The 25319-nt window shown below is 37.3% G+C and overlaps 1 protein-coding gene across 5 annotated transcripts in view; it reads right to left on the reverse strand.

The window, feature by feature from the left end:
- Positions 1-22085: 22085 nt before the first annotated feature.
- Positions 22086-25319, reverse strand: part of GRIA2 (glutamate ionotropic receptor AMPA type subunit 2) — an 85603-nt gene continuing 82369 nt past the window's right edge. For 3 of the 5 annotated variants that reach the window (XM_005517584.3, XM_005517583.3, XM_088056603.1), the window contains one exon: positions 24826-24960. Coding sequence is in view for 2 of the 5 variants with exons in the window: in XM_005517586.3 (XP_005517643.3) it covers positions 24796-24960 (165 nt within the window). In the remaining 3 variants the exon portion in view is untranslated. Of the gene's footprint in view, positions 24961-25319 lie in introns of all 5 variants that reach the window. The other 2 variants (XM_005517586.3, XM_005517582.3) reach the window with 1 other exon arrangement.

Here is a 25319-nt window from a genome sequence, read left to right on the forward strand (position 1 = left end):
AGCTCTTGCAAAGAAAATATTTGATCAGGATAACAATAACTTAATTTTAGGCTTCACAGCTTAAAAAAAAATAAAAATAAAAGGAGGAACTCAATACATTCATCTAATTCATATCACATAATACCCTCCCTTGAAGAACTGCTTTTATGTAGATTTCTGCCAACTTCACCATTGAAAACCTACTTTTAAATTCCCGTCAGGTGCTTTCTGCTTGAAGGGCTCCAGTGTGTGGGTGGCTGTTTTTTCTTGTATGTGCCATGATGAGTCTCCTCCTCAGAGAGCTGGGGGAGGAGGGAGGAGGGAGTGTTTTTCCTCTTTTCGTTTCACACCACATTTGTAAAATGAGAGACAAAATGTCCTACCTCCTGAAAAATACTGTCCTGGAAAATTTTAATGTTCCAGGGAAAAAAACCCTATCAATCTAGTTTATGTGCTGGCAATTAATATCATGTTGCTAATCTGCTATTAATGTCTTGGTAATTTGGATTATTGTGTAAAAATCTGTAATCTGGATTTGCTTATGTTTCCTTCTTCTTGATGAGATGAAAGAAGGTAATTTAATTTTATCTACCTGGAAATCACGAAGCTATATTCCCTGATTATGGGTCTAAATGGGATGGAAAAGATTTTAAAGAACCTATTGACAAACATGAAGTTTATAAAACCAGATCACACACAGTTTTCTAAGTAATACATGTTGTTACCTTTATATTTGCTTTATTTTATCTTCAAAACAGATGAAATGTTCTGGTAGCATGCTGTGTAAATTCCACTTGGCAGAAACTTCTGTAATAACACATTCTTTAAGGAGAGTAATCTTCCTCTATAAATGAGTGTGCAATGGAAAATATGCAAATGGAATTTTTTTTAATATTTCCTTTGCAAGCCAAGGGACACCCCAGCCCCAGTTCAAGTCCATGAGCAATTTGCACACTGAGGCTCTGAGTGGGGAGTCACCTCAAGGTATCCCAGCAGCAACAAGGGTGCATTTTCAGGTGCAGCCCTGTGCTCACTTAGCACTGAATAAGGTTACAAAGTGCCTCAGCCTCCCACTGCTCCTCACCAGGTCATTGTGCTTTATTTGATCAGTCATTAGTCAGAGAGCCCAACACTTCTAACTTGCTTCATGCATAACAATTGCTGCAAGAATTAAGCTTATTGCATGATGGGGGATATAAACCCCCATCCCCTTAATGACGTTTCCTGGTTTTCTCAATAGTAGAGAAAGCTCTGTGATATGTGCTCATATCACAGTAAATGCATAACATTATTATTCCCTGTGCAGTTACATTTTAAGTTTCGAGCTAACAAGTTAATGTTGTAGAAGGAAAATGAGTCTCAAAAAAGTCAAACCTAAAAAGGTGAAAATCACATATTTTTTCTGTTCTTCTGGTTCAGAAACTGAAGCCATGTTAACCATACTGTGTTAACTGCACTCCTACCTTTACCTCTGCTGATTCTGAACAGTGGGTACTTGTTCATCAAAAGAGATGCTGTTGAGCATTGCCTGGGTGTGAAGAGTTGTCAGCACGGCAGAGGGTAAACGCACAATTCCCTTCTGCTCGTAATGACTCAGAGGTGGATTTTGGGTCATAATGTATAAAAAAGGGAGTCTTGAGTGTCACCATAAGAAACCTACTGCTGCTATCATAGAAAAGTAGTCTACCTGGGACTTAGCTAAGACTTAACTAAGTCCTCTTCCCACTGCATTTCACCCCATTGCTCTTTTTGTCTGACTGGCTCTTTCTCTGGCAGCCTCGCAGCTAGAGGGCTGGGTTCTGCCTGCAGCTCCTTCTTTATGCCCCTCTCCCACAGTCTGAGCTCCCTCCCAGCTTTCCCAAGCACCATGTACTCCCAGCCAGGCTTTATTTATATTTTACTGTGCAATTTGCTATTCATTTGTGGCATGCTTTTGAATGCCTAGGCTGTTCATGAAAATAACAAGAAACAGTCCTTCCTCATTGTCTCCATTCCCTAATCAGCACTGAAAAGATGCTGAAAATCTCGTGGGTTAGCTACAAGAAGCTGCACCAGTAATGTGTGTGCTTTCTTATAGTTGGCTCGAGAGTAGGAGACATTCTTCTCCTAATTAAGGACCATAAATTCTGCTACCTTAATTACAGCAAGATGCAAACTCCAAAGACATAAGAGCCTGATACAGATACAGTTGTGTACACCTGAGGGAATGCATTTATGCCATTGGATAGAGAAAATCATATCCTCTGACAAAATGTGTTGGTGCATAACCCTTCTGTAAACGAAGCCTTGGGCTCATTCTTCCCAAACAGTTGCCTCTGGCTCTCTCTGCTTGATGCAAACTGCAGCCTGTCAGTGTGAGGATTGGGCTCCCCTAGGTATCACCTGCAAAGCCAGACAGTGCTGGTGCATGAATGTACAGGCCCAGGTGACCTGAGGATGGTGATTCCTAGGTTAAGCCCAGAGAAAAACATGGAGACTTTTGAGCTTTGCTGCTCCCTCGTGCTAGGGAGGGGGCTAATAAGGTAGGGAGCAATGAGACACATATCAGCAATTGCAGTGAGCCTAAGGGACTCGCTAGAGCAGATAAAATTTTAGGTGCTTCATCCTGCTGTATGGAGGCTGCAGTTAGGGATGTTGCAGGGGCTCAGATCCTGCTATGCAGTGTTGTGCTCCTTCAGTGAGAACCACCAGGCCCACCAGGGAGCACTCATCCCACACACCCCATTTCACTGCAGGATAGGAGCTGCCTGGCATGGGCACAACCAGACTCAGCTGGCATCTGTACCTGGCCCCAGCTCAAAGCTCAGCAGGAAAACCCCCCACCCCATGCAAAGGGTATGTGCAAGGACAATTTTCCCTGGAGTTAACGCCATGAAGGTTTACTTGGGGAAATCAAGTGCTTCCTTGGGCAGATGCTGAGGGGGCTGGAGCACCTTCTTGGGCTGCTGGGGTACACTGACAGCTTTGGTGCTCTCCTGCACCAGAGTTTAAAATAATGCAAGTGGCAGCCTGCTGATTTTGTGTCTCTCCAGGCACAGAGAGCTGCATGGGACAGACCAAGCTGACCACCAGGGGAACTTAATTCGCTCTCATTGCCACAGCTGGGATGTCAGGAACAGCTCAAGGGATACACAAGGGACATCTGTCTGTGGTCTCCTCCCACACAACTGCAGTGTTCCACATAGGACAGCAGATATCAAACAAGGACAAGAGCCCACTTCCTTTCTAGTAGCTGAGGGAGGACTTGATCAAATCCAGATATGTTCAGCACATCAGAGGATTGCACCCATGGGATGCTCAATGTCCTAAACCTGATTTTAATTGATATTTGTCTCTGTTTGTGGCACTGACCCTCTGGGAAGGATATTTCATTTGTTCTTCCCACCTAGGAAAGTGTCCAAATATCCCCTGCCATGGATTTTAACACTTACCTCTCCCACTATACTTTACCAGCTCTTACATTGGAATATTGTTGCTGTAATTGCAAGGTGTTGTACCTCAGTATGCTTTGAGATGTGTCTGAAAAGTGGGTTATGGGGTAAATTGTTATTTTAGAAGTGTTTTCTTTAGTTACTTTCAACTGATGATACAATCTTTCTCGTACAAAAAAATTTATTCTCCCCTCTTCCTCTCTGTTTTTCTGAATAGCCTGTTCAGAGGAAGTGCACGTAGAGCTCTCTCATGCACCTCGCCAGAGCCTTATCCCAAAGTAAGGATTATCAGTGTTTTAGGATTAATGATAACAGTGAGAAACCCTCTAAGCACCAGCCTTTATAAAACAAATCTGGCATATTGCTAGAGGTATTCTAGCCAAGGCTTTTTCTGTGGGAGAATTAATGATGTCTCACTGTGAAAAAACCAAAACGGGCACTCTTAATGCAGCAGGACTATGAAGGCAAAGGAGGGCAGTGACAGCAGAATCTGGCACACAGAGATATGCACAGAAGTGGGCTCTTTGGGGCTTCTCAAACTGAATTTTAGGAATTTTAATCTACATTCTTTGTTACCGCTGTTCAGGAGGATCTAAGATGGTATTCATGATAAAGCAAAGGTTCACATGGAGACATAATGTATAGAAATACATGTGTTTCTCTCCAGAGCTGTTAGACCCTATTTGAATGTAGAAGCACCTTTAAAATACATATTCCCTACTGCGATTAAGTCATCTAGTTCAGTCTATTACTCACATAACTGGTTTTGAAAATACACTCGCAGTGAATCTCCAAAGAGATATTTATTTGAATAGGTGGTTTCCTAGCTCAATGCTATTTCTGGAAATATGCTTAGCACATTTAATATTTATCTCAGTAAAAAAATACCTTCTATATTTCCAGGCAATTCATAGATATTGTGTGCAGCTGTAGTTCTTATTTTCAGGAAATATTTCACCTGATGCTTCAAATATTAAGAATTATGCTAAGAGATGGCCATGAAAATGAAACTTGTTACAGGGACTGGGCAGGTCAGCTTAAGTGTGCCAACTACAGAAATTAATTTTCTCCTCTGAGAGCTCTAGACCTGATCACCATCCAACATGGGAGACTCATTGGTGGGTGTTAGATATGATTAGGCACAGCAGATTCTATATTACTGTGTAAGAGAGCTGTGGCACCAGCCAGAGGTTAATAGTTCCTCAATTGGATCCCACCTTGAAAAGCATAATTAAAATAGAAACCTGCCATAAGTCTTACTAGAGGAGTTTCCCAGGTGAGTTGAGTTATTAGCTTCATCTGCACATTTGCATAATTTCTCCAGCTTTCCCATCTTATGGCAGGGTAGAGCCAGGCCTGGGTTTTTGTTATTGGTTGCCTATAGCTGTTCTCTTATGTGGAGGGGCATAGAGAGCAGGAGAATCAACTGTCTCTGTATTTTACAAGGTTCAGGTTCTTGGGATGTTCTTGGGATATTCCCAGCCTGACAAAGAAGCAGATATGGCATAGTTGAGGCTTCAGATCTTTTTTTTGCCTTGAATGCAAGTAGGGTTTATATAAACCAGATTTAATGTATTTGTATATATATCCATATATCTATCTGCACTTATATAGATAGATGCATAAAAAATATATATTTATATAAACACATATCTACATATATTTGTCTATTTATCTATCTATCTATCTATCTATCTATCTATCTATCTATCTATCTATCTATCTATCTTTCTCCTCCTGAATTCCTCTTCCCCTGCAGTATAACAGGCAGAGAGGAGGGGATCTGCTAAATAGCTGTTCCTGGTCTGAAATGAGTGTTCAAATACTATGTTTCAAATTAAAAATCAAATTAGATTTTATTTCCCCCTGGAAGAGACAGAATACGCACCCTGATATGAAACATATATCAAGGTACAAATTGTATGCAGACCACCTGGACTGGTAATACAAAAATTCCTGCTGAAAGTCCAATTTTTATAGTCATTACTTCAGTCCTGAGTGATTTCATTGCCACAAAGATCCTTAACCAAACCATGCTCTGGATATCTGCCAGTTCCTGACTGGTTCCCCTTTTCTACAGTAAGAGACCTTTGGAGTAAAGTTTATTGAGCAGCCATTTAGATTAAAAACAAGTCAGGATTAAATGTCTGTGTATGCCCAGAATTTGCACTGGTATGTACTTGTAGATGCCATAAATAAGTCTGCCTCTTAGTGTGTATAAATATAATTGTATAAAACTTGTGTTTATGTACATCTTGAGATGAAATATTCTAAAAATACTGTAAGAAGAGTGAAAGAGAAAATAAGTTGTTACCCAGGAATCACAAGATTTCATGCTCTCTCAGAGTGAATGTGTTGCATGTGCAATATTTAAGGCTAACAGAGTAGTTACAAATCTGCAGTATATTTAGCATTACAACAAATGAGATATATGGCTATAAATCAGTGCTCTGTAAATGCTGCATTATTTCTAGCAGGTCTCACACATTCTTTCCCTGAATCATCTCAAAACACATTCAAAAAGCTGGTATATTCTAATTAGCTAGAATTGACCGCTGGAAGATATTTCAATTTTGGTGGTGCCTCAAGCCAAAAACGTCAGAGGATGGGATCTAATAAATTTATATTAGTTGGAGTATAGACAAAGTTTTATTTAAAAGCTCTTTTACACAGCAATAGACTGAATATTTCATTATCTGGAACCTCATGCTGAACCTAGGCAGATTTCCCGAAACATTATCTTAATGCTTGCACAAATGTAATTACTACTAAATCAATATTTTGTATTCAAGCCTAATTACAGTACATGAATTAGAATACTCCTAAAGAGATGTGTAGTTGGCTGCTTAGTAGACTTTAGCTGGCTGATATTTAAACTGACAAAGTATCTCAACTTTGGCTGCCTTACTGTGAGTACACAGTGTTAGAATCAGATTTTGCTGGCTTTGACAATTGTCACATGTACAGTGCGTCTGCAAAGAGCTACCAGTCTTGCAAAGCCAAAAGAGGTTCTCAAGGAAAACATGACTCCTTTTCAGTTGACATTCACACTTCTGAAAGGCAGAGTTTGCTTCACAATATTGCAGAGGAGGATTTAGAGCAGCACTTTTATTAAGGGCTGAGATGACATCAGTGGCAAACAAATGAGCTAAGGTGTTCTAAGGACTCCTTGCTTTGATATGCTCCCTACTCTGAGATATTTGTTCCTCTCAGTGGTCATTGTAATGTCCCAGTTCTGGGATCTCAGATCTGAACTATCAGAGAAAAATGTAATTTGGAAAGGCCAAGTAGGGCTCATCTACCTTTCCAGCAGTTTATCATCGAAGGGCTACAAGTTCAGTGCTGCACAGAAAAATATATTGCCTTAAGAGCCACACACAAATTATTCTCTCCTTCAGCTTCTGATACAACAGCTAGCAGATGTGTTACTTTCCTATCCCAGCTCCTTAAGAGTGAGTAAAAAATGTGTAATTTTTGGCCTAGGAATCAGACTTCATCATAGCTAGAAATTCTATTGTGCACTATTTCCCCACTGTTTATCAGCAATCTTCTCAGTATGCACAGCTCCTGCAGGCTCCTTCTCCTGGTAGAAAATATTCCTCTCAGTTTACTCTGATGGTGTGCAATGAGCATTCATACTAAGTAACTACAGCTGCAATTTGTGCATTCTTTTGTCTTTTCCACAGAACCCAAATGCATAAGGTCTACTAAAGCTGCTGTCTCCAAATGGCAGAATGGGAACATGGAAGTACCCAGTGAACCCATGAAACTTCACTGCCTTCAGCAGACTTTCAGTGAAATGATAGTGAAAGAGATGAAGAAATGGAAGACACTGAGGTTTCTTTGCTTTTCTTTGCATCCATGTAAAAATATGGAGAAATATGAGGGATCCCGTATGCCTTAAATTCATTCATTGGAGAATCATCACCTGAAGAAGATCCAAGATCTAAGAAATGAGGTTGTTTTTATTATTTTCAAACAAGAATGGAGAAATGGCATTATCTGTGTAAAAATCTGACACCGTTTTGAGAACAATGATGATAAACTAATGTATACAATGTACAATGGAAGTGCAAGACTGACCTTGAAAATTACTTTGTTCTGTCCAGTAAAAGACTAAACAAAAGACTAAGGCACCTCAAGTGAAGACGTTTAAGAGGCAATTGAGTCATGATCTATTTCTTCCATATGAAAGGAATATATCTCACTTCAGCAGACCTTTCAACCTAACCAATTTGGGCTATCCAAGAGGCACTAGAGTGCTTGAGTAAGGATTAGGTTGCATTTTTTAAGGTTATGTTTTTGTAATTAAATTAAGAAGCTGCCAGAATAGATTACAAAGGAATGTGCTAAGCTTCTGCTGAGTTGGGTCAATATGGAAACCTCCAAAGATGGTTACCTGGCATGCAGGTCAAGAGTAAGAGTTCCTTTCCACTTGAGATCTATGATCCTTTGATCTATCATCCTTCTGGACTGAGAGATATATCTTTTTAGTACAAGTATAGGGGACAGTTTCTTTCTGGTTTTGGACTGCAAAATCAGTGCCTAATCTAATTTTTCTTTAAAAATATGTCTCATGAGGTATACTGGAAATGTGGATGAAACATTGTTTATCTCAACAAGCACTTCTATATCCTTGTAATTTTTTTTTTTTGGGGGGGGGAGGGCAGGCTGGTGGATTTTGGTTGGGTGTTTTTGTTGTTATTGTTGTTTTGTTTCTTTTTTTCTTTCTGACTGCAGCAATGGCAGGAATTCCTGTTTGGTTGGGTGTGTTAAATGCTCTCTCAGAATTTTTTCTACTTTCTCTCACTCTTGACTGATTCATTGTCCATTGTGGAAGAAACTTAAAATATATATTAGTTTTCTAGATGCCATTAATTTGACATTCAGTGGTTATTTTCTATAATTTTCTGACTTGATTATGAATCACAAAATGAAACACGTGCACTGGGTATAATTTTTGCTAAAGTACTTGATATAATTTTATGCCTCTCTCTAAACATGCCCTCAGGACAAAGATGATTATTAAATCTAAAATAGCTGGCTTATTCCTCGAGAAAAACTAGTGCATCCTCTTGTAGAGAGCTACAGGATTTCAGGTCTTCATTTTTACTTCATGGACTAGAAGCACTAGTTGACAATTTTTCTCACATATGTTTTTAGAGACAAACCCATATCCTGAACTCTATTGGTTTGTTTAAAATCTAGTCAGGCCTGTGCCATAAAGCAAAATGAAACTCCACAGAGTTGTTACATAAAAAATCATCATTGTTAAAATCTATTCAGTGCACATCCAGAGTAGCCTGAAGCATCGTTTCTTCAAAAAAGCACTGATTCTGCTCATTCTGCAGTGAATAGCAGAACAGATTGGCAGCAAGAGCCTCTGGGTCCGCCCTGCAGAGCTTTCAAAATCATGTCTTTCTTGGCAATAGTATAATGAGACATCTAAGCTTCTCTTTGCCAGCTTAATATTTTTGGCAAGAACAACCACATTTAGCATAAAATACCAGTAATCAAGGTTGAGCAGCTTGCGTTTTTACACATTTCCCCTCTTCCTATTAAAAAAATAAATCAGAAGCTAATTATCAGAGACCTTAAAAATTTCTGCAATGCCAGCTCACATGTCTTGGCACAGGTTATTCTTTATAAGATAATTTCCCTTAGACCCTTCTATTCTGCAAATTTTATACTTCACCACATCAAGTGCATTGACTTTGGACCGAATAAGAAAACCAGATTGCGACTCCCTACCAAGGTTATCTTCATGAACATCAGTACTAAGACAGGGGTTATTCACACCTCATTTTTAACTTATCCGGTCAACTCAAGGTAATTTGAAAGAATTTATCAAGAAAATCTCTCAACTAGATCCATGTAAGGTGTCTACATCTAAGATAAATTGCTTCAGCACTTTCCATCACTTAGCACTGACTATCACCCACTCCTAGGAACTGTCCAGGTTTGTGAAGCATCTTTCACTGGGAACATCAACATCTGGTGTGGGACACAGCACAAGGTATGTAAATCTGAATTAACCTGAGCTTAAGCCAGCTTGAATCTGTCTGTAATCATTTACATCCTCTCAGTGTGAGTCTGAGTACCCTCTCAGATAGCCATCACCAAGTCCAGCCACTTAAGAAACATTGGCAACAGCAGTGTAGTTTTGCCCCCTTATGCAGATAGTGGGAGACCTGAATCACATTCCTCTCTCCCCTGGGGAACCCTTTCTTAGGTTATGCCTTTTGCATGACTGTGGCACTTTGGTGCACACCTATCCCATCCTGGCAGCTTGTGTAAGAAATCAAGGCCTGATCCACATTTAAACTCTTCAAAGCCTCCACCGTTCAGAGCTGCCTAAATAAGTACATAAAACAAAGTCTAGTCATGCTGCATCTGCACTGTCAGGAGGGAACTGTGGGTCCAAGATACCTTCTGAACAAAGCCTAGGTTTTGTTTAGAGGGAGCTCTTTGGCATGTAGACAAAAATCAGAAACGTGCATGGGGGTTGGGCAATGAGACAATAAGAGCTCCAGAGCTAACCAGAGAATAATCCAAATTGACAGGACATGTGCCCCTAAGGCAGCTGCTCAGTTCCTATGGAGTCATCTCTCTGGTGGGAAAAGCTAAAGCCTAACTATACAAGATGACAAAAGGAGAGAAGACTTGGATTCCAGTTCCTCTTTTGCTGACTACATTAGAGTTTTCTGTCCTGTCCTTAGAGCTGCTGGAATGCGAGTGAGTCTAGATTTGCATTTTTGTCTTTTTGCAAAAAGGCTGACATGGACACTTAAATCCAGGAGTTCACACAGGCCTATAAATCTGGATGAGAAAAAAGTGCATCTCTGTAGCCAGACCATATAGGAATGTTCACTGTAAAGGGACCTGCTGGACTGCTGACTCCCAGTCATTGACTTTCACACAAAAATTCATTCTCGTGGTTTTGCTAATAGATATAAAGTCATGCTTCTGAATGCTTGAACACTTGCTTTAGGTGATCACCTGTAAATGAGGAACTAGTGGTCCTCTGAAGGGTTGTTTCCTGTAAAAATGACTGTTCCACAACCACTCTGACCAAGGCAATGTCTGTGCAAGGTGCAGCCTTCTGACTTGACTGCCAAGAGGATCTGCTGCCCTGAAGCTAGAAAGGTTCACAATTCACCCTAAATTTATGCCTTGCCAATTTTCTCAGCTTGTTCTGTTGCCAGCTTTTTTTTTTTTTATAAGCAGCTTTTCTCCTTGGGGAGAAGCTTTTCTTCCACTTGCATTTGTTAACAACAGTCACATACGACATCAACTTCCATTTTGTTGCATGAAAGAAGCTTGTGGTTTTTTATAGATTTCTCCCACATGATAGATTATGAGCCTCTCCATTCAGAACAGGGAATTAATGAGCAACTTCTAACTATGTTTCATAGTATAAGAATGAAGAGACAGCAAAGGAAATTAAGAGATAACAGGCTTAAGGCAAAAAAAAAAAAAAAAAAAAGGTGATTCTTAACACAGTATTGAGTTCAGCCATGACAATTCCTGCCACAGGATATTATGACTGCCAAAGTTGAGATGAGTTCAAAGTGATTAGATAAATTGCTGGAAAGGATATGAAATGCAAAGATATCATCCATGTCTGAGGGAGTTCCTGATCAACAAAGTGCTGGAGGCCACACCACCACCCCAGCAAAACCCACTGCAAATGCAACCTTCAGGCTTTGCAGTGCATTCACTATCGGACAGTGTTGGAAGAAAAACAATGACTTTGATCTGCTGCTGTCCTATTTTTTTTCTAAATGCCTTTCCTTTTATGCTGTTAAGACTTATTCCAAATCCACAAGCACATCCAGTACTTTCACTGTGTCATTTTTATCTTAACCTCAAATCACCAAGTTAATTTCACTGGGCATTTTCCACTCTTTGTGTCAGGGTTACTATTTTCTTTAAAAATAGAACTGACCCTAATACTGATCACTGAAAAATGCAGTTTTGGGCTCACTCTTCCAGTGTAAAATTTCCTCATGTAATGCCATGTCCTTTATCCAAATTCCTGCTTAACAGCTCCTTTGCTTTGGGGGGAAACCTACTGCAATTTATTCACCTGATTTCTTGTATGTATGTATGTATGCAGAACTAAAATATGCATTGACTTCATGGGTTACAACTAAACTGACATTATTGAAAAATTCCACATTTTTATGTTTGGTATTTATATTTATACATAAAAAAAAAATTGGTCTTTAATGTCTTTTGGAAAATCTCCTGCAGGTTTATTTTTCTTAAACTGTTCATATGTTCTGACTCTTTCTGACCTCTCTTGAAACTTCTTCAGATATGCAGTCTCATTACTTTGTGCGTTTCTGGTAATCTCTTCACTAATTTCAGATGTACCTAGTGTGAGTATTCCAGCAGTGGGGACTGAAGCGAAGACTTCTAATAAAAATCTCTGCCAGATATAACTTCTTTACCCAAATACATTTTGTGATCTCCAAATTCGAACTTCACTTCTGCAACTCTAATTAGTTCCCACAGGTGACATCCACACTGTAACAAAATGCCCCCAAATATTCCTGTGTACTCAAGCTTTTGAGCACGCAATATTCCCTGCTTATGACAGCGAACTTTCCTAGGCACCAAAACGTTGTGACAACTTACAAAATGCCAAATGCTGGAAATCATTGCTGGGACATCCCTAAACTGTCCCTGGGAACTGCTTGGGAACATCCTTGGTTGGCATCAGCCAACAGCACACCAGGGACGGCTGTAGCAGCTTAATGGGATAGATGATGAGTCTGGTGCTTGTGAAGATGCCAGGCACTGCTGGTTATGTATGAGTATAGAGCCAGCCTTGCTGTGTCACAGGCTGAAAGAGAGACCCTTAACTATAAGGCTACTTTTGTTTAATCTTACACTAAATTTATACTGAGTCAACTCACCATCATCCAGTACAAGGGCACTTTCTACAAGCAAGTATTGTCATAGCGTTTGTTACAGAAACCTTTGCATGGCAATCATCAACTAAGGGTGATCCAATGATCCTGGAAATGTCCCGTGGGTTTAAGGTGTTTTAAAGCATTAAAACTAATCTGGTCATTTTTTGTTCACTAGGATAGCACTTTTGTATCCTAGACATATGTTAGCCTTTGTGCATTTGAAGCCTTTTTCTTCTGTCTCCTCCTGTCTCATTTCACAATGACTGTGAAAAATAAACTCAGCAGATGTCCCCTGTGGTATGCTGCCAGTCATTAGTGGCATAGATGGTCCTGTATGTAGGACATCTTAAACATCTTTATGCCAGTTTAACTTTTTCCTTTGTAAAAACCTTTTGATGAGACTTGGAAATCACCAGGGAAATCTTAATTTGGAAAAGCATGTGGAGTAAAAATCTGATAAATGGCCTGTAAGAGATTTTCCCTATTTAATACTAGGCACATTAAACATTAAAAAATAAGACCATTCTTAGTAAAAACTATGCAGAATTCTTTCACCAACCTGATCTGCTTTTATAGGCCATGTCTGATGTCTGAAGTGAGATGATGGTCTTTTCTTCTTATTTTTTTTTCCAGCATAAGAAAATGGATGATTGTCTTTTCTTTTTTTTTATTTTTTTTTTTTCTGGAAAAGAATGAAACAGAGAAATGGATAGACAGGAGGGTACAGGAAAGGCTACAATTTCCAATGGCTTACTGTTATCACTCCTACATATGAGTGTTTACACTTTGGGAAAAGTAATGGCACTGTACCAGCCCTTGTATTGTTTTTATGATCTATTATTTCATACATGGATCACTCTGCCTTTCAATCTGGTGTCTGGAAGCAGGAAATCTCTTGAACTCTGTGACAGAACATTTTCCACTTCAAAAAGGGCTTGTGTTCATTGAGGTCCTTTATATAAAAAGTGACAGTCATCCAGCCCTGCCCCATTACATACGGCTTACTTGTGCAAAAGTACATTTTCATCCAAACTGTGAATGCAGGCATTTTAAGTAAAGAACAATAGGCTTTTTATGCAGGTCTACATACTGTAACCCATCGATAGAAATTATTCTTCCCAATACAATGATTATTATTTTATTAGAGGTTAGAAGTAGTTTTGAGGTGAATGTGATGCAGATTATGAAGTAATAGAATATGTAAGTGTTTAAGTTTGTAAAACAACTTTTTGCTTATGTCAGCTTAAGTTATTTTTCCCCAAAGTGACATTTAAGTTAGGCATCTAAATGGCTGCCTCCAAGAGGAATGGCACTACATTATCCACAATTTCTATTAACAACTCCTCTAAAGAATACCATGATTAAAGCAGGTTTCAAGTCTGAATCAACTTGAAGGAACAACAGAAAGATTAACTCCATGTTTAGTGAATGCTACATAATTTATTCAATAAAGTCTCCAAATAAGCATGGAAATTACAGGCCTGACTACAATTGAATGTATCTGAAATAAGACACGTCACATGGCTGATTGAACATGAGCACACAGACAAATGGAACTGGAAAGTTTTTTAACACAGAAAGTTAAAATTTTGTGGTTCCTACTATCATTTATAACAATCACTAACATGTAAAACAACACAAAGGGCAATCCATATTGCAGACAACATAGAAGCTTCTAAGCTAAGTCATGGCAAGAAACTAGTTTAAGAGTTAATTTTCATGCATCTAGGTATCATAGCTTGATTTCAGAACTCAAATGCTATCAGAATGTACTACCTCCTCAAGTTCAGAGTAGAAACATAAAAAAATACTTGGCAAAGACAGAATGATTTGGCAAGTTCCAGGCACTTGCAAAATAAGCATTTTATGTTTGCAGCTGCATGTGTCTCTGAAGGATGAGCTTCCAAAAAGAAATGAAGGAAATATTCCAAGCAGCAGCAATGCTATGCTAAATAAAATCAGAGGAAAAGGTTTTCTTTTCCTCAATTATCACAATTAGAGCTAAAACTCATTTAGTTAGAATAAGGGTCTCCAGATGGAAGTTACAATATGTGTATGTTTTTCTATATCTTACTCCATTTTTCATTAAGACAAATTAGAATCAAATATTAAAGCCTTAGTATTAAACATGAAGCAGAATATATGTTTACATCAACACAACCAGCCTGCCATGTCTCACATTTTATTTCTCCTATACATTTCTTCATTTATTATCTCTTAGCATCTTAACTTGCATGCTTAAATCTTCACTTTAGAGTACCATAAACATTAAATTATTTGTAAAACACTGTATATGCCTCAAGGGTTTATATAAATTAAATGTTGTACCTGAATGACATCATTAAATCAGTAGCTAATGACCACTGAGGAAATGCTAGAAGGTTACAAAACAGGTTTTCAACCAAAAGACATATATACAAAATCTGGAAAATTTAAATCTTATCAGTCATAAAGATGTCAGAGGAATTAAGATGAGAAACAGCCAAGCACCTACAAACAAAAATGACAGTATCTGCAGAGGGTTTCAGAAATATACCTGGGGTATCCTATTCATCACCATTTTGTTCCTAAGAGGGAGAAAAACAGCATGGAGGATGTTTCAGACAGAAAGACAATAATGGATGAAAAGCCACATTAAAATAAAGTAGCAACAGCACACTATTTCCAGTGACCAGGCAGGGACTCTACATGATTTGGTGACACCTCTTCATAATGAGAAATGTCATAGTCTATTGCACAGTCTATTATCAAAATCAATTCTTTTTCAGACACTTTGATGGTAGAACTTATGTATATAATTAATTCTCCAGAATCTTACATAAAACACGAGTTAAGCTCTTTAAAGTGAAGCCTTTGATGAGGACATCTACTGTAGAAGATCTGTTCATACTAGAAATTGCAGATGGTATGTAATGGTGATGGAATTCTGCAGGAGGAGGACACAGTGCCTTAACTCATGGGAATTTTGTACTGATCCAAAAAAAAAAAAACCCTGACAGTGCTAGGTTTGAAGAAAGTAACTGAAAGTAACTGGAAGGGAAAAAAAAATCATGACAGTTCCTTTAAAAAAAAATCCTTTGAGCATTTAATTGCATTCTCAATACCAATCCTGACATCTTTAAATAGAATTCAGTCACTTAAAGTTGACTCTGCAAAAATACCTCTGTACACTCTTGACCTTTAGAATACGATTTTCTACTCATGGGAATATAGTTGCAGGACACAGAAGCCACTTAGTTTTCTCCCTCATTAAGGGATGCTCAGAGGAAAGTCAGTTTTTTAAAAATAACTTTTTTTCCTCAAACATCTTTCTTCAGAGTCTTCAGGATTGCTCTGTCATTCTGCAATACTCTTTAAAAACAGTAAGTGTTTTTTTAAATCTACTGATTTATTTTTATTTTTTTTTAATCTACTGATCTCTGTATCTGTAGCTGCACCAAAACCAAAACTGTACAAAACAAGTGAACAATCACATCCACAATGAAATGAAGTCAAACTGAAGACATCTGCATTGGGCAGTTCTACCATCTACCTACATGAACATGGGAATATCTTCCAAGGCATCCAGGCTGCCAATTAATGTCATCAGAGAATGTGATAGCAGAGGGAGGTTATAGAGAAAACTAATTTTCTTTTTTTTTCTTTTTTAATAAAAGCCATAGAGAAAGGAAAACAAGGAAATAGATTTTTTTTTTCCCAGAAAAACTAAACCAAACAAAATCTCACCTAAATCCTCTAGCAACAGAAAAAAACAGAGTTTTTTTTCTACTCTGCTATTGCATGAAGTCTTCTATGTATTTTCAGTATAAAATAGCCAGTGCCTTTAAAAAAATACTGGCTTGACGGATAATTCACATTTCCCTTCAGTTAAGGGAAGACTTCCCAACACTTTTTAAACCAGTTTTAGTTAAAAGCTTTAAAAAACCCCAAACCCTGATAGTATTGTTAACAGGAAAAGTAAAGAAAAATAATTAGCTGATGAAATATTGCCACTAAAACATAAAGCAAGGCAGTTGAAAATAAACTTGGACACTTCATTTGGAAAGAAAATAGTTTACCCTCAGATTTGATACCCCAAAATCTGAATTGATGCCAGTAGCCAGAATGGGATCTAGACTTACCTAAGCAGTTAGGTCTGCCTGTAAAAATGTCACAAAGTAGCCTAAAATAGATAATACCTGGAAGCTGGGTAGGTCTAAGTTTTAAATTCCAAGGCTATATCCAGTGTCTATACTCATTATGACACATTCCTAATTCAACTATACCACGAAGAAATCAACTGAACCTCTTATAATTTTTTAACTTAAATTAGAAATAAAGTTCTAATTCAACATTGTAGTTTTAAGTCATGGCTTCAAAATCTCATCCTTTAGTCACATGGGGCTTAGTTTGCTTTCTTTTACCATCTCTTTTATTGCCTATTCCTTCTAGGAAAACACTGGGGTTTTTTTCTGCAGATATTTGAAAAAGAGAGAAAAAAAACCATAGTATAGATCAGGTGATACTGTCACATTGAGCGATTTTGCTTCACACTTCAATAATTTGTATTGCTCCTAACTTAGGTTTTGTAAGTGATGAAAGGATACCCTTTAAAAAAGTAAAAACCCCTTTAATTACACTAATTTTATGTGTGCATATATACATACACACACACACACACACGCACACACACACACATATATATATATATATATATACATACATACAGTATGGCACCACAGAAAAACCACTTGGCAAACCCATATTTACACACTATATTACAACATGCATAAGGAAGGCTGTCCACGTAATACAATCTTAGCTATCATCTTAGAAAAAAAATCCCAAAAAACAAACAAAAAAACCACCAACAAAACAACAAAAAAATCAATCTATAATCTCATGATCCTGTCTATTGTGAAGCTCATTATTTATGACAACATATGATGTAAAAATTCATAAAGCAATTAATTTTTTTCCCTCTGAGAAAAATCTCCATGAAATCGTTCAGCCAGACAAGATGGCTGTGCTTGTTTCTCTTGAAGGTAGAAGCTGAGTTCCTTCTACGCTAAAAGGTACTTGATTATTTTATATTAAAGCATTTTTTTTCTAAATTTACATCCTGAATTTGCTGAATATGGATGGCTGTAGATCAGGGAAAGAAAAAAGCTTTTCAGATAGGGGAAGGAGGGAGAGAGCTCTCTCCTCCCCACTGGCATCATGTTGAGAGCAGAGAAATAGTTTTTGCATCTTGACCATGCTAACAATTCTGCTCTGCTAGCATGACTGCCGAGTGTGGTGATGCCTGGGGACATCACTGCGTGACTGCACACAGACAGGTGGGAGGTTCAGGCTTGGTCCTGACACCCCAGATCCCCTAGGCTCCAGAGAGGCAGGGTCTAGCCAAAGCATATTAATTTCTTTGGGCTCCTCAGAGCAGTCTTTGTCCCTGCTGCTTGAGAAAGATTCTGTAAGAGGTGTGAGTCACGGGACATACTTATCGGCTGAATGACTTTGGAGGACTTGGGCAGCATCTTACATCAGCAAGCTGGGTATGAATTGTTACTGTTTCTCCTCAATGTGCTAAAATCTCTCCAATGACAAAAGATCAAAAAGTAAACTACAAGTATAAAAGGACAAAGATCTCCTATAGAAAGCAGTTTCTAAGGTGGACTAAGCAGAACTGATGAACATGTCCCAATATAATTTTGGATCTATACTGATTAAAAAGAAATTATATATTTTTAAGTGTCCTAGAATAAACAAGTACCTTAGGCAAGTATGCCCATCAGGATAAAGAAAACATGTTGAGCAGAATCCTGCTCTCACTGAGAATAATGGCTTTATAGAAACAGTTTATCATTTTTTTCTGATATATTCAGAAGGTGCAGATTTAAAAAACGTGGTAATGCCACAGATAAAACCAGTCAATAGAAATTGCCTTTAAATTGTCTGCCAAGCCTACACCATCCGAGTTATTTCCTGCAGCTTATACTACTCAATTGTCTAGGCAAGTAAAAGGGAAAAAAACCAAAACCAACAAAACAATACAAAATGTGGACAGAATTCTGCCCCAGCACCACAGCAGTATATTTTATTGCACAATGTTCAAAGTAGGTAGCGTGGTATCCAGCCCTGTCAATGCCCAGCATTTTGTTTGAGGCATTAAGTCTTATAGAGGTTTTGATTTAGAAAATCAGGTAATAGCTGCAAAGAGCACGGTTTTGTTTGTTCATGTTATGCTAGATTTGCCTAAACCTGAGCCTCTCAAATTTGGATTTTTAAACAGCAAAGACTGCAGTTTGAGAAACTAAGCATATACATGCATATACATAAACCCATCAAGCTTGCTGCTGAAGTGAGAGGCAATGACACATGCAATAGCTTTTGCTTGACCTTTCTGTGTAGGCCAAAGATACTGTGGAAGAGCCCATTTATCTCACAGTTCTGTAGAACTTAATCCCATCAGTGAGATGGATTACAGGAGTTACCCCAGATTTTGAAGTTATAGGATTTGCTGTTAAGATTGAGTCCCATGGGAACTCATATTGTTCTATGGAAATGCAAAATTCCATACTTATTCAAACAAGAGATGGTAAGGCACTTGCTTATGGACCTTCCTGTTGCTACTGGCCCTGATATGAATTATTGCTGTGGTTATCATCGCTCTTGACTATGGCCTTATCAAAATCATCAAAATAGTTTCACTATTGCATTGTGTAGGGATATGTATACATACATATACACTGCAACACCCACAATCTTCATTTTCATGTATTAGCATCTCTGGCTATCTATTCACACAAAGTAGCTGAAGCTGAATTAAGAATTCCACCTACAGGTAACTTGGATAAGCTGCCAAGACACATAGTTCCAAATTTATGAAAATATTCATCTAAAGATCTTGTGAAACTATTAAAAACAACAGTAAGAAACACAAAGATGAACACCTACGCAAAAATCATGTTGCTTATATTATGTATCTTTAGTCATTATGACAATATTAAAAAAATCTTCTCAATCAAAAACAGAAAAAGATATTTCACTGAGCATTCTGCTATCTATGAGTATGAGGTAACCAAAAATGTGTTCGACTTTTGTGAAAGGAAAGTAACTACTGAAAAATACTGTTATTTGTAAAGCATACTATTAATTGAAAGAACTATAGCTTGACCTCTCTAATTACATTTTTCTCTAAACTCACAGAATATGGTGCTGAAGGGTGGGCTGTAACAACAGAACTTGAAAATTGGGTTAAAAGTTGTTATATAATAGCCTCCAGTACATTTTTAACAAGATGCCCTTGATGCTTCAGTAAAGCACCAACATGCCAGAAGTTCTCTGGGCTGTCTTCTAAGAAGCTTGAAACTTGGCCTAGGGGAAGGTATCCCTGCCCACAGCAGGGGGGGTTGGAATTTTAAGGTGATCTTTAAGGTCCTTCCAACCCACAGTCTCCTATGATTCTATGGTTACTAACAGTAAAGGCTCTGAAGGAGATTTTGTTCCCTAGTTTTGAGAACTGTTTACTGATATTAGCTGAAACATGACATTATAGTTTCAAAACTGCACAAATGGTGAGATTTTAGGAAAAAAAAAATTCCATTTGTTATTTTTTTATCCTTAGAAAACAGGTATAAATCCTCTCCAATGTTTCTTTTGAAGAGACCTTCACATTAAAGGATTGAGGGGGGAACAGAAAAATGGCATAAACGTACGTCTCCAAGTCCTAGCTCATCTTTTCCATCTGCTTGCCTTCTGTGCATGGAAAGATGCAAAGGAAGCAGCATGGTCCTGCACAGCTCATGGGATCCACTGTAACCCCTTTATTTGTGGTTCCCACACCTCCAGATAGAAAGTAGTTGAAAATACCAAGGGTCTGGTCTAGGCACTAGTTTAGCAGCCCTTTCCTACTCTATAATAAGACACATTTTTGAAATCAGGTTTGGGATATTTAAAGCAAATAAATAAAACCCATTTTAAGCATGCTTTAAAATCTCATTCTGCAGTTGGAAGACTAGTAGGATTAAATGCTTTATTTAACACAGATGAGTCAGCCTCAAAAAGTTAGCATTTGTTAAAAACTATGACAAATTACATGTAAACTTTTTCCCTATGCCCAGCATGTAGTAATTGTCCTTTCTGTTGAGTGGGAGTTGCAAATGTAAAAGGAGGAAGAACTCTCAGCAAATGCTACAAAGTCATTCACTGGAAAACTTCATGAAATTAAGTGCTTTTTTTCTGTTTGTAAAGAATTTTCTCATCACTGAGGTAAGTAAAGCACTGAGATGTTTACAGAGGTAGCTAAATCTTCATTAGCATTAAGAGATGTATAAAGGAGACTGACAGAAGAATAAGTTCAGTGGATGCCACTTGGATAAAGGGTTTAGCTTAGCCTTTCCTATCTTTATCATCACTGCTGCTGTTATACAGGGACTTATAATATGAACTATAATAAACATTTTTAATGACTGCCAAATCAATTATAGAAAGTGTTAATTGCAGTAATTACATTTCCTATCAGCGTACAAAGCTAAAAAAGTAAGAGGGAGGGAGGGAGGGAGGGAGGGAGGGAGGGAGGAAGGAAGGATGTCGTGCACTATGCCCTAACAATAAGATTAGGGACTGGCCTCATGACACATGAAGCCTACAGGGCACTTAAGAGTTATAAATCTCAGATTTTTTGTATTTTATCTTACTTTGTTCCATTTTTTGCCACTTGTGTACAAAAAAATATTATTCAATTCTCTATTATGTCTCACACAGGTGTATAGTATTCTCTACTACCAACAGAAACTGATGTAAGGGAAAATTTTCCAAATTAAGTCCACAGCTGAATCACTTGCTTAATTTCATTCTAAGTGCTCAATAAAAATTTCTAAGATAATTTAGACCTGATGGATCTTTCACAGCAAATTTTTGTGATCCCTTGACAGCCTAAATGAAAAGATTTAATAAATAATAAGCTTTGATGCTGTGAAAGCAGATCTGAGTAGCCTCCAGGAATATCATGTGGAACAGCTGCTGCTGATTCCATTTTGCTGGTGACTGCTGTATTCTTATAACTAACTGCACCAAATGATAGCTGAAACTATCTATTTGAATTTTAAAATACAATTATTTGTGCAAGGTTTAATGTAAAGATATTGTCTATACCAGTCAGCCAAAGAGGAAGCTGACACTGCACAAACACACTCTGTTAACAGATGCAATACACCATTACATGAAAATGTTAAACCTTTCACATTGTGAACCTCTTCACACTCTCTTTGCCGTTATAGTAAAATCTCTGCTGTGCAAGATCTCTTCCAGTGACACCTGAAGTACTTGCCATTTCTCAGGTTCTTTCTCTGGTTTGGACATATTTACGATCTGTTCAATTAAAAATGTAGTGGTTTAAACTCCAAATTTTTAGGTAGTTTTACTGAATATATACTTAAGCTCCTATCTTTATGAACCTATTACACTTCCATTGTAACTATGATCAGGAAGGTTACAGTCCAGTGACACAATTATATTGTTGGAAAAAAAAGTTTCATTACTTCATATAATGATAAGGAAAACTACAGTAAATCTATCCTTGAGTGACAAGATGATCTGGGAGAGGATTTATACTCTTCATTGAAACTTCATTCAAGAAAAGAGGAAACTTCATAAACTCTTCAAGGAAATTTCATGTCTGTGGGGACAAACAGATTTGCTCTATGTAAACTCTTAGAAAAATACATTTATAATAAATAAGAAACCAGATTTCAATAATACTAAGCAGACATTAAAGGTCTTTTACCTTTTTTAAGAAGATTTTTTATGTATGATTGAAGTTTATACAACACTCCAGAAAAGCCATGTGTTAGATTGAAAAATAAAATCAGAAGCATTTTCTGTCATATAAGTATACATGAAAAAACGAGAACGTTAATGTCTTAGAAAGTGTATGTCCAGCTTTGTACCGTTACTCATTTAACAAAGCAGAAAATAAGATACTGTACTGTAAACAAAAAGCTACAGTAAAAGGACATTTTGAAATTTACACAAGTTTGAGTTCATAAACATTTTGGTTGCTCCATAACAGTTTTCATAAAAAAAGGAATAAAAAACCCTTGGACAGCTTTCATCACTCTTGACTACTTTTCACTTAAATGCACACAGACATACTTTATATAGCAATATACTGATGTACTGTTAACATGGATATTAAACTATTATTACTGCTTTTTTAACTGAGATGTGTATTATCCAATCATTATTATCTGAATTGAAATACTCATACATTATGTGTTCCCATCATGTTGTTAAGTATGTTAAGTATAAAAACATGAAAATATAACTTTACATTATTTCAGTTATATACATCAGTTCAGGCTTGACAAAGATTTTTTTTTTTTTTTTATGCTATGATTTTTAGAGGAATAAGCCCAGAGGTACAATAAATAGCTTTCCACTGTATACAGTAATGCATTTCTACTTCAAAAAAAAAATATATTACCATATTAATATTATTTTAGTTTGGTCATTCTAGCATTGAACATTAAAAATCCGAATGCATTCCCCAACATTCCTGATGAGGAGTAATGCACAGAACACCTATGATTTACAGATGTGTCAAGAAATGATTTAGTTTAATCAGGGGGAAGTATTGGTAAGACAGACATTGAAAACACTGTATACACCCCTTTTGCTGACCACACTGAGAGTATACACTGTGTTCACATGCTTCCAGAAACAGGCTCAGAGTTTGTACCACAAGAAGGGACTTTAAGTTACTGATACATGCTCTGCCTTCTCCAGTGCTCAGCAAACTTTATACTTGAGTCTAAGAAATGGATTCCAACTAAAACTGCAAGTCATATTTAAAATTTTATTTAATTCCAAAATAAGAGAGATTTACCGATACTGCATGAGGTAATGTATCCACAATGCAGAAAAATGTAAGCTTTTCAACCAAATGTACAGAATTGTATCTACAGGGAAAGCTAGAGAAACACGATGTTACTTTGATTTGCATTAGCATTTAAATTAATATTATTGCACCCCTCCTAGGATTCCTTTTGCTTTTTAATAAGTTATTGTTTTTAAATACACACAATTAAAAAGTATGGTAACTTCAGCTAGCAAAGAATATTCATAATGATTAAGATTCAGGAAAGTTTTCATCAGTACAGTCTCCCATCTAATTTGAGTTATCAATCTTAATTCAAAAAGACATTGCCAAGGTTTTGGGTTTTTCTTTTCATAAAAGCTTCACTAGCTACTGCTTAGAATTACCTTTTAACTGTTTGAAAACTGCTTCCTTAAAGAAACAATTTGACAACTCTTTGTTTCATTCTTTCAAAAAAAATACTTAACACTGTTTTACTGCTTGCGATTTATAAGCTTTTATCAATACTCCTCTCTCTGTACACATATTTATGAACTCAATAATACAAAAGTAGAGCTAGGTATCAACCAAATCTTTGGATCATTAAATCTCTGCATGTCAGAGTTAAGAGGAGCTCTAAAACAGCACCCATCTGACTCCTCATGTGCCAGTATCAAGTACCGCTCCAACCCAGAACAACCTTGATCTTCAGAGTTCAACAAGCGTATCTGAGCATCACAGCTTGGGCTCATCTGCAGAAAAACTATTGAACAGATTTGAGTGAGCTGGAATGTTTTGGCGACACTGCCAAAAACTGAAACGTTAACCCAACCTTGACAGTGTCCTTTTAGATTTCAGACTCCTTATAATCCAACTGTAGCTAGTAAAATTAATGGAACACTTGCAAATAAAACCATAGAAAAAAAGTTTATTTCAAATGTCAAGCATTGCCAAGTAAATTTTATATTAACACCAAATGTTAAAGAATAGGATATACAGCAAAGTTTTAATAACAATATTAAATTACAAGATTTGAGCCTTTTTGTCATTATTTCTTCTCTTCTCAACATTACATATTTGGCTTTGAAAAATACGGAACTGATGCCTTAAGCCTTATTTTCATATTCCACTTCCCCGCAGTCTAGATTTTTTTTTTCTTATTTTTTTTTTTCTTTTGTCATATCCAACCATTATGGAAGCAAATTTATTTAAAAGCCAGTTTTTGTCTGTGAAAATACCTAAAAATATTTTTTTCATTTTATACTTTTTTTTTTTCTTATAAAACATGTCACATCTTGATGCAATTGATGTCAAGTGTGCTTAAGTCAATATGAACCAAGGGACTAACAACAGTGGCTGCAGAAACTGGTGTGTTGCCTGTACAACGACTTCAGTTAGATTACAGTACTTCCATGTTAGCTGTGCATGTCAGTCAAGCTTCATCTTGAACTTGTGTAGAAAATGGTGTTGTGTTTTGAACCAAGCATTCATTACAATCCAAGATGAACTCCACAAATACAAGAATTCTTGGCTGAAAGAAAAGTCTTCAAGATACTGGATGCCTCTCACCACTTTGACAATAAACGCACAAGGAAACCATTGTGTAAGGCACTCAAAAGGTTCTTATCAATCACGAGAGATCAGTCACACTGACATTCATTCCCATGCCAGGACTCACGTAAGGTACTGCATGCACTGCTTTTGGAAATTCTGGAGTCATAACACGTCCATTTTCTCCAGTACTTCCTGTAATTGACAGCCTTGCCTTGCTCCTCATGGCATCATTCAAGGTCATCTTAAGAAAGAGAAAGAAAAATAAAATGATACATTACAGAAATTCAGTGTTGGAGACAGAGGGCCTGATTCTCTTCTTGCTTACGTTTGGCTGGCACCAGCGTAACTTCATTGGCTTCAATGAGGTTACTCTTGACTTACTCTAGAGTAAGTGAGAGGAGAATCAGATCTTTTCGCAGTTTCTTTAAACAGCTTTTAGCAAATAAAAACAAGACATTTAAGCAAAAGCTGCACTACACTTGTCAAGCACATCTACGCCAGGACAACCCACATTCACCGAAGGACTTGCAGTCAGTAACAGGTCATTCAGTTAGCTACTGACCAGCAACATAAAGAACAGCAATACATACACTATGGTCC

This window comes from Pseudopodoces humilis, chromosome 6, assembly GCF_049639895.1.
Source record: "Pseudopodoces humilis isolate 2021_Gansu_Grassland_sample_001 chromosome 6, ASM4963989v1, whole genome shotgun sequence".
Classification (NCBI taxonomy): domain Eukaryota; kingdom Metazoa; phylum Chordata; class Aves; order Passeriformes; family Paridae; genus Pseudopodoces; species Pseudopodoces humilis.